Below are 17,172 nucleotides of genomic sequence, written 5' to 3' on the forward strand. Positions count from 1 at the left end.
GACGGGCTCACATGGGGGGGAAGAGAGACTGGGGGGTGGCGAGCCGGGGGTGGAGGAGACGGGGAACCGACGGGAGGGGGGGGAAGCTTACCTGGTTCTTCCTCCTCTGCCTGTTGAGTTCCGCCCCCGCCCCCGCGAGTTTCGCGGGTCTTTCTCTTGTTTGTGTATATTTTAAATACTTCTCCAATTTTACAGGTGTTTATTCCCAGAACTGCACCCAGAAATCACTCCCAGTGCTACAGCAGAGGCCTTTGACCTCTTTTTGCACCACAGTCACAGCAGTAGGTAGAGCTACAGGGTTCTTAGGATCACTTCCGTTCTAGGCTATGAGTGGCCTTTTTTACCATGTCCGTTTTCATTCTGGGAGTGCCTTGTACATGCAGTCCTAAGAACAAAAGGTGAAATATGCATAAGTGCCCTTGGATCTGGGCATTAGTCATAGAAGAGTCTCTTCCAGCTCACCAGGTTGTAATGTCCATGGCCAGTTTTTCATTTGTTGATAACTTTCTTCCGGGTAGAGAATACTGTACACTCCCAGCACCCGAATATTTTATTAGTGGCAAAAATGAAATTTCCCAGCCTCTACTAGTATGTCCATTGCGGGTGTTACTGCTAAGTAGGATGTGGTTCAGTGGGCATTGGCACTCATTAGATATGACCATGACATCCTTAGTAACGTCATTGGTTTGTGAACTCTACGGTTTCTTTTCATTTTAGATTTTTGCAGCACTTGCAGCGTTTTTCAAAAAAGAAAAATGGTGCATGTGAGCAAAGTGCCTATTTCACCCTCCACAGCAGTTCTCAACCCTGTTATGAAATTTCTGATTCTCCCCTCACCTTTTTTTTTTAAGTTTCTTGAAGGATGTGCATGCTGCCTCCCCAGGGGTCCAGGGTTCCTCCGCTTTGGTTAAAAAAACAAATCATGAAGGCAGAAGGGCAGCAATCCTTGCTTCCTTATCCATCAGTCACAAATGGGGACGGAATATTGTGATGTCATTCTGCATGGCTGCCTGTGTGGGTGAAACATTAAAGAGAAAATCCCAGGCCCGTTCAATCATCCGGAAAGGCCCACAGAACGAACTCTGTGAAAGCAGGGAACGGTTTCTCAGAATGAATTGCAGTTTCCATCACACGGGACAGTTTCCTTTCAGAATTTTTTCTTTTAACCAATCCTGGACACTTTTAAGGCTCTGGCTAATCTCCACCCCCATGTCTGAGATTCTGATGATAGTCACTTGAAAGGGACTTTTCCAACTTTACCTAGAAAAGAGCTAGCCAGAAACACAACCCTTGTGGTTAGCCAGCATCCGTCAGTGGCTTTAATTCCGTTGGTCTCTTTAAAGAGAGGAAGTTGCTGCCGTGACGGGAAGAGGGAGCTGACAGCACAATCGGGCTTGTAGGAGGGCCACAGCAGACAGTGCATAAGGAGATTGGTATGTGGGACACCAGGAGGAAAGAGGTGTGTCCCTGGAGTCAGGGAAACGGACCAAAAATAAAGGCTTGAAGTTACAGCTCACTGAATTGGTGTAGAAAAGCTGCAGCGGCTTAACATCTGTTGCTTGCAAGGCAAGACAACACCTGAAGGGCAAAGTTGATCTTTAACTGCAGCTGGTTCCTTTTTTTCAGCCTAGAATAGAATGCTACCAAATTGGATACGCTATGGGATGAGAGTGAGAGACAGGTTGAGGCACCTGAGAAGCAGCACTCTGACGATTCCCCCCCCCCCCATTTCTGTTTCAGGGTGGTTTCTGATGTCTGTTGAAAACACCCATACGTAAACATGATGTTCTCTTAGTGCGTCAGTTTATTACTATTACTAATCCAGGGGTTTTGCTGCTTAGTGGGTTATGACCCAGAATAGCTACACCCAGGCCACAAGGGTGCCCTTACTGCATATCAGATTATATTGCCAAATTATAGATTTTTTTTTAATGTCTCTGACAACAATACAGGTTGGTTGTGTTCCTCTGAGCAATCTTTTTTCCCTCACAATGAATAGCTTTCAATTTTTATTACTTCTGTTTTCATTGGAGCCCCATTCGCGTTGCAGTGAACACATGTAAAACTTTCATTGTGTGTGCATATACCTGTAAGAAAGAGCCAACATATGTTTGCTTTACAGGTGACACTGGGGAGTCAGTACCTGGATAAATGTAGGGTTTCCATCACATGTTCAGCTGTACACGCATTGAATGTAAAAGGAGAATTACTCAACATATGTATAAAGAACAATCAAGCATACATTGTGCATGGATTGTATGTGTGTTCACTGTAACTTGTGAACAGGGCTAGACACTAACCTCGTTTTAATGCTACTTTGAAAATTTTGAAAAGTTTCTTATAACCGGAAGAACTGGGTATGGTAGTGTCGTGAGCCTACTCTCTATGTCTATCTCCCTGGGTTTAACTGAAGTGGAACATCATAACTTTGACCAAAAAAATGTTAATGTTCTTTAGTGTATATAGATATTATTAGGTGGCTCCAGGTAGTTCTGATCTTGATTGAGAGCTTGGAGAAGGTGAATCCTCAGCAGGGAAGTAACAGGTAGGGGCATGTGTTAACAGCAGCAGTTTGTGATCGTATGTGAGAGACAGAACATCAAGATGAAGCTGTGAGTTGGCTGAAGGCGAATCTTGGGGTGCAGGATCTCTTTGGAGATCTGATGTTAGCTAGTGGACCTTTAGCTGTGTAAGTGTGCCTCATCCTTACTCACCTCCCCTTTTTTGTTGCTGTGTGCAGACTGGATAAGCCCAAGTAAAGTAGATCCTCCCTCAGATTTTAAAACCCTTACTTTAAAGAGAAATGCTTTAATCCAAGCCCTAGCTTCCATCGATAATCCACCTAGTTCCGCTCTCAGTGGTGTGCCTGTGACACCTCTAGGAGTAGTCAGTAAGCATTAGAAAAAGTCATACTGGATGGAATCCATTTTTTCAGAAGCAGCTTGAATCCAAATTTCCACAACATACAGGAATTGTTTTAGAACCTTAGCATTAAATACCTTTAAGGCCAAGGGGACAAATTCGCCTCCTGATGAGTAGGAGTATTTTACAATTGTCCTCCCTACTCTCATAATTATGAGTCAGTCAGCCAGCAAGCAGAAGAAACTGAGTAACAATCTACCCCAGGCCTCGCTCCAGTTCTTTTTAGTTTATACATCTCTGATGTTCCCAAGACAATATCCAGGGAGTTTGCATATGCCAATGACATGGCGATTACAGTAAAGCACAAATGAATTAAAAGGACGGAGGAAATACTGACTAGGGAATTCTATGTTTCTGCTGACTACTACCGTAAATGGTGGCTTATCCCAAGTCCAGGAAAAACAGAATGCTCCTGTTTCCATCTCAGTAACAGTATTGCCAATCATGAACTGAATGTCTACCTTAATGGCACCCGACTTACATACAACCATACAGCTAAGTACCTTGGCATTACCCTGGACAGGATCTTGAGCTATAAACACCATCTTACCAATACAGCAGTGAAAATATGCATGTGAAACAACATTCTTCAAAAATTATGCAGCACAACTTGGAGTGTGTCTGCTACAACACTTAGATGCTCAGCTTTGGGGTTGGTGTAGAGTATGGTGCTTCAGTGTGGCTCAACAGCCCCCATGTCCACAAACTTGATGCCCAACTCAACACAACAGTGAGAACCATCAGTGGATGTATTAAACCAGCCTATTGGCTACCCAATCTTGTGCCACATTGCTCCCCTGCATCCCCAAAGACAAGATGCTCTTCTTTGCGAATCTAGAAAGATCACTGAAAGCAGAGAGCTGCCCATCCACAAAGACATGGCTGACATGGGCCTATCCAGACTAAGATCCCAACACCCAGCAATAAAATTTGCACATAACCTGCAATCACAAAATTTCGATGTAGGGAATGAATGATTGTAAACATGGATGCATTGAGTTTCACCCGATATCCATGACCTGATGAACAGCAATGAGAGGCCCTCAGGGTTTGACTTGCCATGTAAAGTATGGAAGACAGCTAATAGAATATGAACAGACTTTGGCAGTCATGCAGACCTGTTGTGGGGCAAAATACCAGGACCCGAATGCAATTGTGATGCAGCCCACCAAACAATTTTCCATCTGTCACAGGAATGTGAGCATCATGCTTTCCAGGGAGATGTGACGGAGCTCTTTGAACTCTCCCCAGCTGTGATTGAGTAGATTGAAAATCTAGATATTAGTATTTAGGGGGATTGCCCAGTCAGTCTGCATACCCGTTATATCAACGTGGCTACATATTTTATATTATTACATACTTCCTGTACATAACTCTGCCATACAATAAGTAAACAAATCCAGAACAATGACATTCTTATGTTTTCCCTGTGTGTACAAAACCATGAATGCTTAAACGGCTACTTGTGTTACGGAATTAGTGCATTTAGATAAGTTTTACAACCAGAGTAACGTAAGCAAACTAGTATGGTTGGGCTTGGTCTCAGTGCAGGCCAAATATGGGCTTTTCACCAATGCACAGTGAGATTTTTAAATTATTTAGAGTGAAGATTTTCAGTGCCAGCTCCACCCACCCCAAGCAAAAAGGGTCTACATAGGTGGTTAGAGTGGCAGAGCTATGCCATCCTTCTCAGTTCTCTTTCATCCAACATAGCAACAATGCCACTGAGAACTTTCTCTTCCTTGGACAGTTAGAGCTAATAAAATTTCTCAGTTTTCTCATCTTTTCTCTACAGTTTTTTCTATGCTTCTGTCTTGTTGCAGGCTTTTGGGTGTCCTACAAGTCTGTGGAGAGCCATCTGTACGGCCCATTCTCCCCACCCACACTGTCATGTGGTCACAGCCCTTGACTAATCTTGTCATGGCTCATGAAACATCCATTTGAGCCATTAGTGGTGACCTTTGCCTCTTAACTATGAAGTGACCATTCTGGTAGCCGTATCTTTGGCAAGATAGGCTAGTCAGTCTACGCTCTCTCATCAAACCTTTCCTCTCTTCTTTTGGAAGCCACCCTTGAAGTAGCTAATTCCTTTTACCTAAGGTCATCTCCAAGTTCCATTTTACCTAGGAACTTGTGCTACCTACTCTTCAGTAGATGTTGAAAGTACAGCTGCACTCCTTGAATGTCCACGAAGCTCTTGGAGTCCACATAAACAGGACTGCTGTGTTCAAGAAACAACCCAGTGTGTGCTACAGAGATGGAAATTGGGGTCACAGTGTGTATCCTTAGCTGCTGGATCACAGGTGCGATGACACGCTGCTCTGAGCCTGCAAAACAAATTACTTCCTACTAGGGTTACAGCCCACTGAACCCGTGCAGTGATTGTGTCCGCAACCTTCAGCAGGGCATACCTGTTCTGGAGCTATGCAGAGCAGCCACGTGGTTGCAACCCTCCACCTTCATCAAGCATTATAATTTGTTTATGGAGGCCCAATCTGATGCAGCCTTTATCAGAGAAGCGCCTCTTTGTCTTGGGTTTGTAACCGTTTCTGATCAGCAGCCAGGAATCACCAGTTAAGAAAACACACACACACCTTGGTTGCCAAGCACCTATCCACACTCCTTGTCTCTCCCATGCACCCCTGCTCAGTAGTTCTGGGGGTGGGGAGAGGGGTGAAAGGTGACACTGCAGCACAATTAAATGTGTGAAGAAAGTTCTAAGTTATAGAAAGGGTTTAAGGGTGGTTACCCTTTAACCATCTTCCATTTGTTCAACGAGTGTGCAAAGGGCATTCAGTCTGTAGGTAGACAGTTTGCACAATCACTGGGATGAGTCGAAGCAGTTAGAAGCCAAACAAGCTTCGCTTTTGTCATGTGCTTTGGTATGCTTGAGAGCGAGCCTTGTTGAGCAGAATACAGCTGATAGAAGTACCCTAATGCTTTTTTAAAATCTTAAAGAGTGGAAAACTTTCATAGAAAAGGAGCCCAGTAGTTGGTTGAGGTGGATAGTAATTTCCCCCCCCCCAGAATGGAGAAGAGTTACGTTAAAGGTAAAGGTAAAGGTTTCCCTTGCTCGAAAGCCAGTCGAATCCGACTCTAGGGTTGCAATGCTCATCTCCGTTTCTAAGCCGAAGAGCCAGCGCTGTCCAAAGACATTTCCATGGTCATGTGGCCGGCATGACTAGATGCTAAGACACACAAAATGCTGTTACCTTCCCACCGAAGCAGTACCTATTTATCTACTTGCAATTTCTTGCTTTCGAACTGCTAGGTTGGCAGGAGCTGGGGCCAGAGACGGGAGCTCACTCCATCATGCAGCACTCGGGTCTCGAACTGCTGAACTACCAACCTTCCGGTCTGCAGTTCAGCGTCTTAACCCCTTGAGCCACCACAGCCCCTTCACTGCACTACACTACAGCATTTCCATTAAAATGTATTGGTTTTGTTACTGTTTATTAGTTCAGGCACTGGTTAGTGAAGTGCCACTTTCCTCTTCACCTTATAACAGAATGCTAGCTCTAGAGCAGAGGAATGTAAACTTGGGTACGCAAGTTAGATTTTCTAACTGAATATGAAAACAATGGTTATAGAAATCTGATACAGTACAGTCTCGCTTGATAGTATTCACTTATATTAAAATATGCACCTACTGAAAAGAGGGGTAATTTAGGCTGTAGGTTCCTGCTGGTCAAAGGACATGTGCTTTTTTAGTTTATAGAATGCTATAACACACAGTGAATCTTGATGGCATTATATAAACATTAAGTACACTTTAGAAACACATTGTGTATCCAAGTTTACTTGGCTTTGAAAGAGTCCAAAGGCACCTTAGAAATTGTGGGGGCTAAAGCCAGAATTGCCAGTAATTCCTCAGAATTGGTTACCTAAAGAAGTGAGGACAGGAACTTATTATCTCAGCCCAACTGAAGGGCCTTGCTGCACAATTAAAGAAGACAAGAGGTTGCCTCACAGATACACCCCACCACACTAATGTTTAGTTAAAAATAGTTTAGCAGGTGTGACATCATGTTCAGTGTTTCTTAGCCTCAAATGCTGATGTTATTATCAGCCATTTCTTTCACCAGACATTACCACAGACGCATGGCAGTATGGTGAGTTTCCTCCTTTAACCTGTTGTCGGGCCCCCGGCAGGGTTTGGGATGGCCTTTGGCGATTGCACAATAATAAAACCCTAGTTCCTTAAGCATAAACTGACCAGTAAAAATAGCTTCGAAATAGTTATGGTTCTATGGAGCACTAGCTGAGTGGAAAAGGGCAGAGCCTTCCTATTGCCAGATCATGTTGAAATAGATCTCATGATTTGTTTTGTTCCAGTGCAGGTAGTGTTAAGTGTGTGTGTGTGTCTCTGTTCACGCCCAGGTTTTCTTAATTCCACTTCCCCAAACTGTTCTTTGAACTTTAAAGAATAAGTCCCCAATGTGGGAGGAGAGGGAAATTGAATGGTAGCATTGAATCGTTCTTAGAACTAGCCTTAGCCTTCAGTGAATTAAGACACTGTAATCTGTTCCTCCTTCCTCCCCCTTCTTTCTGCTCCCACACTTTTCTATGGGTTTTCTTTCAGTCATTGTACTTTCCTTCTGCAACTCTTAACTGAGTGTATCAGCATGTGTACAAAGTACATTTAATGTTACGTTTGCAGACAGATTTACATGTCAACAGATAGCTGTGCCTCAAAATGAGGAGCCAGAATAACGTCTGGTGCTGGGCTTTGTAGTCAGACTCATTGCTTGGCCCACTGAAGTCTACAAGGGCCAACACAGAGAATGGGCCTGGGGCTCGCCATCATCATGCTGTGGAGCAACAGGACAGCCCACAATTACCTGAACCAGGCTCCCTCTGACCCTGCAAAACAGAACCTGCCTTTCTAGTGGATTCTGTCTTGCTGGGCCTGACTGATTATGCACTGAATTAAAGGTGGCATTTTGCAGTTCCGTGATTACTGTGTGGTGAGGGAAATGGTGTGGGAGGGGACATGTGACTCTTATATCCACTCTTCCATCTCACTTGGGATGGAATCTTTGAAGCTACCTAATGAATAAACAACCCAAAGTTTGTGCTGAAAGTGTGTGTCATTGTTTTAGTTGAATCCTTTGAAAGGGCATTAGAACATGTGGCTGTTGCATGTGAATGCTAGCATGGCTACGTTCAGCTTTCTGTACTTAAACTGGAAATTCCAATATTCTACATTTTGTGCACATTGTTCCATTGTGGCAGTTCAAATAGAGTTCTCAGTGTATTTGTGGGTGGAGGGAATTAACACTGGAGACCTACTGCAAGGAAAACAATAGCAGAAGATATAGTTGAGCATGAGATGGCCTCACAATTACCTCATGCAAACATATTTTAGTGTAGCTTTGTTTTATTACTTATAAGCTGTAATCAGCTCAGCAGTCAAACAATCATGTGAAACTCAAATCTTTGAGCAGAACATCTTTTTGAGAGCTGCATTCAAAAGTCAGACGTGCATATGGTGAATGCAACATAATTTTGACCATGTCTGGCATTGATCTTATATCTGAATTTCAGGAAAGAAATCTGGATTGGTTCCCCCGGATGCGTGCCATGTCACTTGTGAGTAGTGATGCTGAAGGAGAACAGAATGAACTTAGGAATTTGCAAGAAAAGCTTGAATCTACTATGAAGCTGGTATCCAATCTTTCTAGTCAGCTGTCTGAACTTAAAGATCAGGTAAGGAACATTCATAGAATTGTTATTGCAGTGTGTGGCTTGAATCTGCTGGGGCATTTCTGTAGATGGAAGGGTTTCTTTATACATAGAATGGCTTTCTCACACCCTCCTCCCACTGCAGCCCAAAATGCCATCCCCCTAAATTCTGGGGGCGGGCAGGAATAGCATTTGGGGGGGAGGCAATTGGGCTGTAGCAAGCGAGGTAAGACTGTTGCATACTGCAGGCAGAAATTCTTCCCTCCATGGAAACGCTTTAGTGTATCCAAGCTACTATGCATAATTCTTTATGAATAGCTGGGAATGGTCACAGATTTTGGAAAATAAAGAATTTCTTTCTAAATGTGCAGAAGCATAACTTCCTATGAAATATAACACGGTGGGGTTGGATCTGTGTGTGTGTTCAGTGCATATGATCTACACAAGGTCCTCTGCTAAGCCTTCAGTGGTGGCCTATCATCACTACTTCTGCAAGGGCTTCGACTTTCCTGTGCTGTCAGGTTTGCACATATGGCAGCTCAGAATAAGCTCTGCAGATCCCCTTACCTATCTGATGTGTGATACTTCAAGGATGTTCAGCAGCAGTAGCATTTTTGGCTTGCTTGGAAGCGTTGTTGCCATTAGTTCTCTCGGTAGAAGACCAAACACACACATGCGCATGCACCCTGCTTGAGGTTATCATACACTAGGCTTATTTAAACTGGCACAGTGAGAGTTTTCCTGCATTGCGGTGTGTTCCAATTTGCTTCCAAATAGATTTCTTTTCGTTCTTTCTTCTGCTTCACCTGAGTCAGTGGACAAATGCAAATAAGCAATGTCGGTTTCTTTTTTCCTGGGAAGGCCTAATTCCTCCTCTCTTTGGTAAATATTATTTGTAGCACTTACCAAACTACACACACACAGAGACACGTGTTCAGGTGCTTCTATCCTGCCTCTTGGCATGCTCTGTTCTTCTCATGTGACCACGTCTTGTGATGGGGCCTCCTTTGCAGTCACATTAATACCGTGAAGGAGTTTTTAAAATGTTTATTTAAGACATTTAAAACAACACTGTAAAGGCTCAGAACAAAAATACTGCCCTTCTCAGATCTCTCGTTCAGATCTTAAGACACAAAACATGCCCTTTCCTCTCTTTCTTGTGCATTAAGAACTACAAAACACCTCTCTGTCGCTTTTGATTAATAGCCAGTATCGGTAGGCATGTGACTTAAACCGTCCAGAATGGAATCTGATAAACACTCCATGGGGAGATCCCAACCTTTGACCCCCACCTTTGCTTCAGCAGCCTTTACCTAAAAAGCATTTGAGTCTAAATTGTCCCATTTTGTACTGGCCAACCCTTCCCCTTTTGTATTGCCCTTCTGAATATGAGAAAGAAGGATGTTGGCTTTCACAGAGCTTTTTTGCTGCAAAGAAAGAGAGGGAAACAAGATTCATTAATATGAGAGAATTCTTTGGAATTTCCCCTGAGTACTGTCACGTTGCAATATGTACCAATTATGTGACTGAGCCAACACATCACTTGCTCGTTAGGAACAGCCCTCTCTGGAAAGAGAAGCTTGACTGAGAGGTGGATTTGAATCACGTAAGGGTCAAATTCTGCTATCAGAATTGTCTGTTCAGATAGGTTTCTGGGGACGAAAGTGGCCATTAATGCTGAAATTCAACACATCCACTTGAAAGCAGCATTGAACTAAAACAAATATTGTAAGCATTCCTGGGGAATGATTTAAAACATGACCATACTTAGAGTTTATTAAACCAAAAGAGGCGGGGGTTAGGGAGTTTGGGTATCAACAGTTGAACTGACACACCTGGAAAGAGAGCTAGCTGTGGTGGTAAAGGAGAACATTATTTCACCATGTCAAGCACAGATGGGGGTCTATGACTTTTCCATGTGCAATATTGGAATATGTGATGCTAATTCAGTCCTCTAATAATTCTCCCCCTATCTTCCTTCTGATATTTGCATCCAAAAATCCAAATCTGATAAATGCATCCAAAATGAGCTCCTTTGATTACAGGAAGATGGACGTTTTCAATTGGAGGCCCTTTCTCAATTAATGCCTTTTTGTGTGTGTGTTTCTGGGATAAATGCCTCCTGTATTTTTGTGCTTTACACAAGTGTTTTCTGATCCAGCAGCATCTCTGCAGCAATTTGCTCTATGGCAAGCAAGTTTGCTATTCACAGCTCATAAATGAAGTCAGAAAGGAAAGCGAGAACACATCCATATGTACATGTAATTTTCTCTGACCAGATTCCTCCCACCACTGTTACTGCACAAGCAGAACAAGCTAAGGAAAGGGATCAAAAGTTCTGGAAGATGGAGGAGCTTACATTTTCTCTTTCTTGCTACAACTCCCTGTACCACATCCAATGCCATGCTTAGGGGTCCCATGATCCTTTGGAGCAGCTGGGGGGGGGGGGGGCTGTACTTGGAAGGGAAATGAGGCAAAGATCCCTCCCACAAACTCACTCCATTCACAGAAATGATGCACCTTATACAAAACAAACAAGGTGGCTCTGTTACTATGTGTGTGGTTTTTGTAAAGCAAATTTTAAATTAGTTGTCCAACATGATGGGAATGTAGCTAATTCTTTAGTTGTTGTTATTTGGACAATATGCACATGCCACCTTTCCGGAGACCTGCTGTTTAAACCACAAATTTGTGATTAGGCTAGCTAACAAGATAGGGTTCAGAACAATAGGTTTCTTTTCTTGCTAGCTGAAGATTGAGCAGCCTTTGCCTTCTTGCTGTAGAGTCCATTGTTGTTTCAAAGCTAGAATGTCTATGCCAGTTTTATGTAAACTTCAAAACATTTGGAAAACCATGCAAATTTGTAAATAACAAAATGCTTAGACTTGGTACAAAAGTTACAGAAAAATTAGCTCACAGTGTACTCTCCCTTCAGGTGAAAATAGGACGAACCTTTTGACCTCCAGAGTTTGCAAAGTTCACAACACCACAAAAAGTTAAACCCATTGACTTCTACATTAGGATTTACAGCATGTTATTGATTTTATTTACAGCATTTTATTGACTTTATGACTTAAAGCATTTTATTTTAAAACATATATATATATATATAAAATGCAGTTCCATGCTTTCGGACCAAGGGGGAGTTGCCCCATCTTAGGTGGGGAAGGGGAAGCGTAGAGACTGCTAGATAGCATTGCCAGCCAAACTATAGGATTATCACGGCGTACCTGTGTTGATGGAATCTTTCACATGGTGAGCTGGTATTTCCACAGAGCTCCTATGAAAAGCAGTCTTTTTGTTTGTCTTGACAAGATACTGGGAAAACTATTAATGGACTCCCCAAATGTTTACTGGGCTGTTGGGGGGAGGTGGTTATTTAAGCTTGTCCCCATATACAGTTTCCCTGATCAAAAATGGTTTCCTGGAGCCAAAGCATGGGCAGCAAGGGGGACAAACTGCTTCAGGACCCCGCAACAGTGAGGGCCCACAATATTGGCTCATATTGCCTAAGGTTAGTGGATGGAATTGCAGCTGTCTGAACTTTGACCTTCACAGTCAAATGGGAAACCTATGTTTATTTAGTAAATCAAGATTCATTGTTGGTAATGAATTTATCATCAATCACTACTGCACTATCATACATTTATACAGTGTGTATTCTGTGTATTGAAATACATCGTGTTATCTACTGACACCGTTGCAGGGGAGTTAAGGAGAATGGCCCTAGGTTACCTTTCTCTGGCCGTGGCCACAGCTGCTAAGGTGGAGGGGAAGTTTTCTTATGTGTTTTCCTCAATAAATGAAAAAGCAGCTCCAGAGGACCATTTGAGGTCAGGAAAAGAGTGTTGTTAACTCGCTTCCCCCATGCTGGGAACCTGATGTGAATGCCCCACATGCACAGTTCAGTTTACTAATAAAAAGGTGTTTGGGAGATCCATTCACGGGTCTCATTTAGTTTGGCTGTTAGTGATTTGCTTAGGGCCGCCCTGTGTCCCAGCCTATCCATTCCACCACATAGCTTGTTTGTTTTCGTGGCGAGTAAAAACCAAACTTCACACTGGGTTGCTCAGTTCCGTCCCTTTCTCTTTGGATTTTCCAGACTCGGGGCTAGGTACATTTTTATCGATGTTTGGTGTATCAGACAAGAGGTTGCTCTGTTGAAAATTGCTTTCAGAATAAGCGCTGACCACAATGTAACAGCAAGAGCTTATTCTGTGGTCTGACGTACAGGAAACGCTTATGCCTACTGAGTAAATCTTTAAATTTTCCAGATGACAGAACAGAGGAAGCAAAAGCAGCGCATTGGTCTCCTAGGACATCCTCCTTCCATCAATGTGAACCCACAGCAGCCGGCATAAATCAGATGGGTGGCTAGTCCCCCCACCACCACCACCTTCATAGCAAGAGTTGAGATTCAACCCTTAAAGCTGCTTCTGTATTATGTGTAGCTTGTAATGTAAATAACCCTGGGTTTTATACTGTATGTATAGGATTACCATGGGAAAGAATGGGTTTATGTATATTGGCACATCGGGGGGTGTGGGGTACGTTTGTGCCAAAAAAATATGCCTTTTTATAGGAAGCAGTATGGGGCGGATCTGACTTGCACTTGAAGAGGATTTATTGACTAAAATAGTATGTGATCTGTATTTTGTATTTAAAAGCTTCAGATAACTAGTATTTATGGTTTTTATACAGTTGTGCAATATGAATTATGCAATCACACTATATGTGTTACTTACTCCTGCGTGTCCTGAAGAGAGTGCACATCTTTGAGTCGGGTGTCGTCTTATAAGCGGCATCAAATGACAGCCAAGCAAGGCTGCTGCCAAACTATGTTCCAAGGAAGGATTCGTTCACCAGGGCATTTTTGTAACACACAGAATCCCAAGAGGCTGACATGTCTTGTGGGTAGTAGCAATTGTGCCTCTTCTCCCCTCCCCCCAATATTTCTTAAAAAATAAAAAGTTTCCTAAATGTTCTACCGAGGATATTTCTCCCTGTTTTCAGTAGCTTAGTCTGCAGTTCTGTTTAAAGAGGCTCACACATTCCTTTGATGAAGAAACCAGAGTCCTTGTAGGGAACTTTTTCCTCTTTGTGCAGAAGAACAGCTGGGATCATTCCACACTGCTGGCAGATCTTCTGCAGGGGTTTTGTGCCATATTGGTTTATAAGAACTTAGAAGACCTTGCAGGCTCTACCACCACTCATATAACGTTCATGTTGTTGGGGGGGGGGGGGGTTGTTGTTTTTGTTTTTTACAGAAGAGTATTCCCCTCAGCCGTTCACTGCACCTTTTGAAGTATGAACTATCCCCTTTAGGACTCCTAGCTGAGCACTGATTTTGTAATACTTGCAAAGAGCCACTGGATTTGGATCATGTTTAATTTTTCTTCCATCTTGATCACTTTTCTTTCATTTTGTTGTTCCTGATGGCTAAAAATATGAAATGAAAATTTTATATACATATATGTATAAATATATATATATATATATATCTGGCACATAGTTTTGTACATGGTCCTCATTTTACAGAAGCGAATTCTCTGCTTTTTTTAAAAAAAGCAGAATTACGAAAAGAGTGCTTATTAAAGTTTGTAAATGCATAAATACATAGATATTTAAATAAATGATGATGTAATAATGTACAGTGCTTCAGTGATGGTAGTCTGATTCTTTTCTGTAGTAATCTATTGTCTACCCCAGCAGTTCTTAATCTTTAATCCACTGCCGTCCACCAAGTAAACAACATTGTCATCAAATGCCTTCCCTAGCATTAGGGCATAAAAACAGATCAACTTTATTTGTAGATTTATAGTTATGATCTATGCATTCAATACGTAGATATCAGGCATACCTTTGTACCTGATGGATATCAGATACCTCCTTAATGTTAGATAGATGGAATTCTTGTTTGCTGTGACCACTTTTTTGAGTGCCATGGGGAGAAATTCAGGATATGGGATTGTTGTATCTGCAAGACCCATTGCAAGTAGGAATAAAGAACTGCCTAATATCCTATCTGTCCACAGAAAGTATTTAGTTTAGTTTAGTTTTTATTACAGTCCTTAGACCAGATATGCTTACAGATATATATGTATAGAAATTACAGATAATGCATTTGGAAAGTATTTAAATAATAGCAGGATTGCCCTGATTAAGAATCACTTGGTCCTGCCCTATTTCTCTGTCTCCATTCTTACAGCCATCTGTATGGAAAACGTACCAAGGCCCCGGTCACACGGGCCGGATATCGCGGGGGGGGGGAGGCGTGGCTGTTTGCCCCGGAGCGAACTACCGCGCAGCAGCCGGATCAAATGTCCCGCCCAACGTCCCGTGGTTGGGGGGAGGTGCCGATCATACCTCACTCCTGCAGCGCGGCAAAGAAGCGGCGCCGTGGGGGTTGTGTTGTTTTGTTTTAATCCAAGTGTTTGCATGCGCTGTTGGGTGCTTGTGCGCACCTGTGGAGACTTGACAAAAAAAACCTTTTCGTGATGGGACATGGGCGGGCACTGGATGCCACGAGCTAACACCGGAAACGTGATCTGACGCCCGCCCTTGCCCCGTGGTTTCCGGAAACATACCTCGGAGGTACTAGTTTTTTACAGTGCATCTTCGGAGTGAAGCCTCGGGTGAGCCATGGGAGCTCTACACTTCCCAGATGTGGCGGTGAGATCGCGCCCGGAAAATCCACCTATCTTCTGTCTCTCTAGCGTGCCTAATGCTCCGTGTAACCGGGGCCCAACTTGGGTTTCTAATAAGCCTTTGAAGCTAAGGTCCCTTCTTGTACAGTAAGGAAAAATTTGGGCCTTGCTAGAATACTATTTTCTTACAATTAATAGGCAGTGATTCATCCATTTTTCCAGTGGGATTCATACTGGCACAATGACCCTTCTACTATATTTTCTCAGGACTCCTTTCAGAATGTCCTGTCATTAGGAAAATGCAGCCTTTCCTAGAAAGTTGCAGTAGAGTGAGTGCTGTATGGAATGTGGCTCTAACTAATGTAAATAGCTTCTGACATTACCAGTGCCCCCACCATCTTGCTAGCCTTTTTCTTTTTGCCTGTTACCACTTTAAAAACAGTTTTCTTGAGGCTTTGCACTCCCATCACGCTGTAAACCACACAGTGCCGCTGGGATATGCAGAGACAGAAAGGCTCAGTTCAAAGTGAATGGGCTGCAGTCTGGGATATACAGTCAAGAGTGAGTGAATGTGTACGTGTCAGTTGCAAAAATGTTGTTTGGTTGCTTATTGCTACATCATCCATGCAGAGAATGGCAGTGTGCCTTCTTTTAAGCCACCAAGTAGTACCAATTTGAAAAGGCAAATGTTTTAATGCCTTTCATGCTTTCAGTTTCTTACATTAGTTGCTATTTTACTCAACAAAAACAGCTATGTTCCTCTTTTGCAAATCACTTTGATTTCATTGAAAGGTCTAAGAATCAAGTTAAACTTAGCACTGGTTTCCTTCCTTATTGGAGTTTCTCGTCATTTAGTTCATGCACTACGGATCACACAAGCCAGATTTAGAGTTCTTCCATTGTGAAAAGGAACAGAAGAAAACCAGCACTCAAACAATTTTTTTTTATAGATTACACTCGAGTATAACTTATGCCAATTAATATAAACTGGAATCTACACAAGAAACCCACAACAATGGCAATAAGTGTAAAGTTTAAATATATATCCTGCAAAATCTGCCACACCTGTATCAGTCATTGGTGTCTGAATCTTGTATTCTGGAGTGGAACAAGCATCTCATGGATAGGTTCACATTGCACAGTCCTGGATGTCCAAATTGTTAGTGATCCAGTTTTGTGGAGCAAAAGCAGTAAAACAGACCATTCATAGTACCCCATGCTTTGAAGATATAAACTCTGTAGACTGTATCACTACAACCAGATGACATCATTCATACCAAGGTATGTTTTATTTATTTATGTATGTGTCTATTTATTTATTAAATTTATATCCTGCCCTTCCCAAAATAGGCTCAGGGCAGGTAACAAAAAAGTGCATAAACAATTAGACAATTAACAATGAAGTGCATAAGCAATTAAAACCAATAATATGATTGATTCTTAGAACAGCTAAAACCCTTAATTAAAAATGGCACTTTAAATATAGCAGTTCAGACCCCCTGCCATAAGCCGGACTGGTGGTCCTGGAGCCGTACCAGGTTCATATAGTACCAAACTCTACATGGGGCAAATAGGCAGGGCAACTTCTGTGCAGGGAGGCCAACTAATTGGGTGTCCACCGCCTCAACTGAAACCCTGGTAGAACAGCTCCGTTTTACAGGCCCTGCGGAACTGTAATAGGTCCCGCTTTACTTTTCCAGTTAATAAGTTTATTCTTTCTGGAATATTACTTATGTTTTGAATAACAAATAAGATAAATGCTACAGACTAAGGCCAGGGACAGACTGGCTCTTGAACTCCCAGGAAAAGTTCCCACTGGGCCACTACCCTGGAGGACCATTCACTTACGGGAGCAAACTCAGCATTGACAGCTCTGCAGGAACTCCTTAGCCTGGACCTGAAAACGCAGGAACAGTGA

General features: G+C 42.7%; 1 protein-coding gene across 2 annotated transcripts in view; it reads left to right on the top strand.

The window, feature by feature from the left end:
* Positions 1-13,809, top strand: part of ITPR1 (inositol 1,4,5-trisphosphate receptor, type 1) — a 323,113-nt gene extending 309,304 nt beyond the window's left edge. For both annotated transcript variants that reach the window (XM_015418813.1, XM_015418814.1), the window contains 2 exons: positions 8,470-8,631; positions 12,882-13,809. In XM_015418813.1, coding sequence (XP_015274299.1) covers positions 8,470-8,631; positions 12,882-12,968 — 249 coding nt within the window. In that variant the 3' untranslated portion in view covers positions 12,969-13,809. The remainder of the gene's footprint in view (positions 1-8,469; positions 8,632-12,881) is intronic.
* The last annotated feature ends 3,363 nt before the right edge of the window (positions 13,810-17,172 follow it).

Source organism: Gekko japonicus, unplaced genomic scaffold (genome assembly GCF_001447785.1).
Source record: "Gekko japonicus isolate JY-2015 unplaced genomic scaffold, Gekko_japonicus_V1.1 scaffold1315, whole genome shotgun sequence".
Lineage (NCBI taxonomy): Eukaryota > Metazoa > Chordata > Lepidosauria > Squamata > Gekkonidae > Gekko > Gekko japonicus.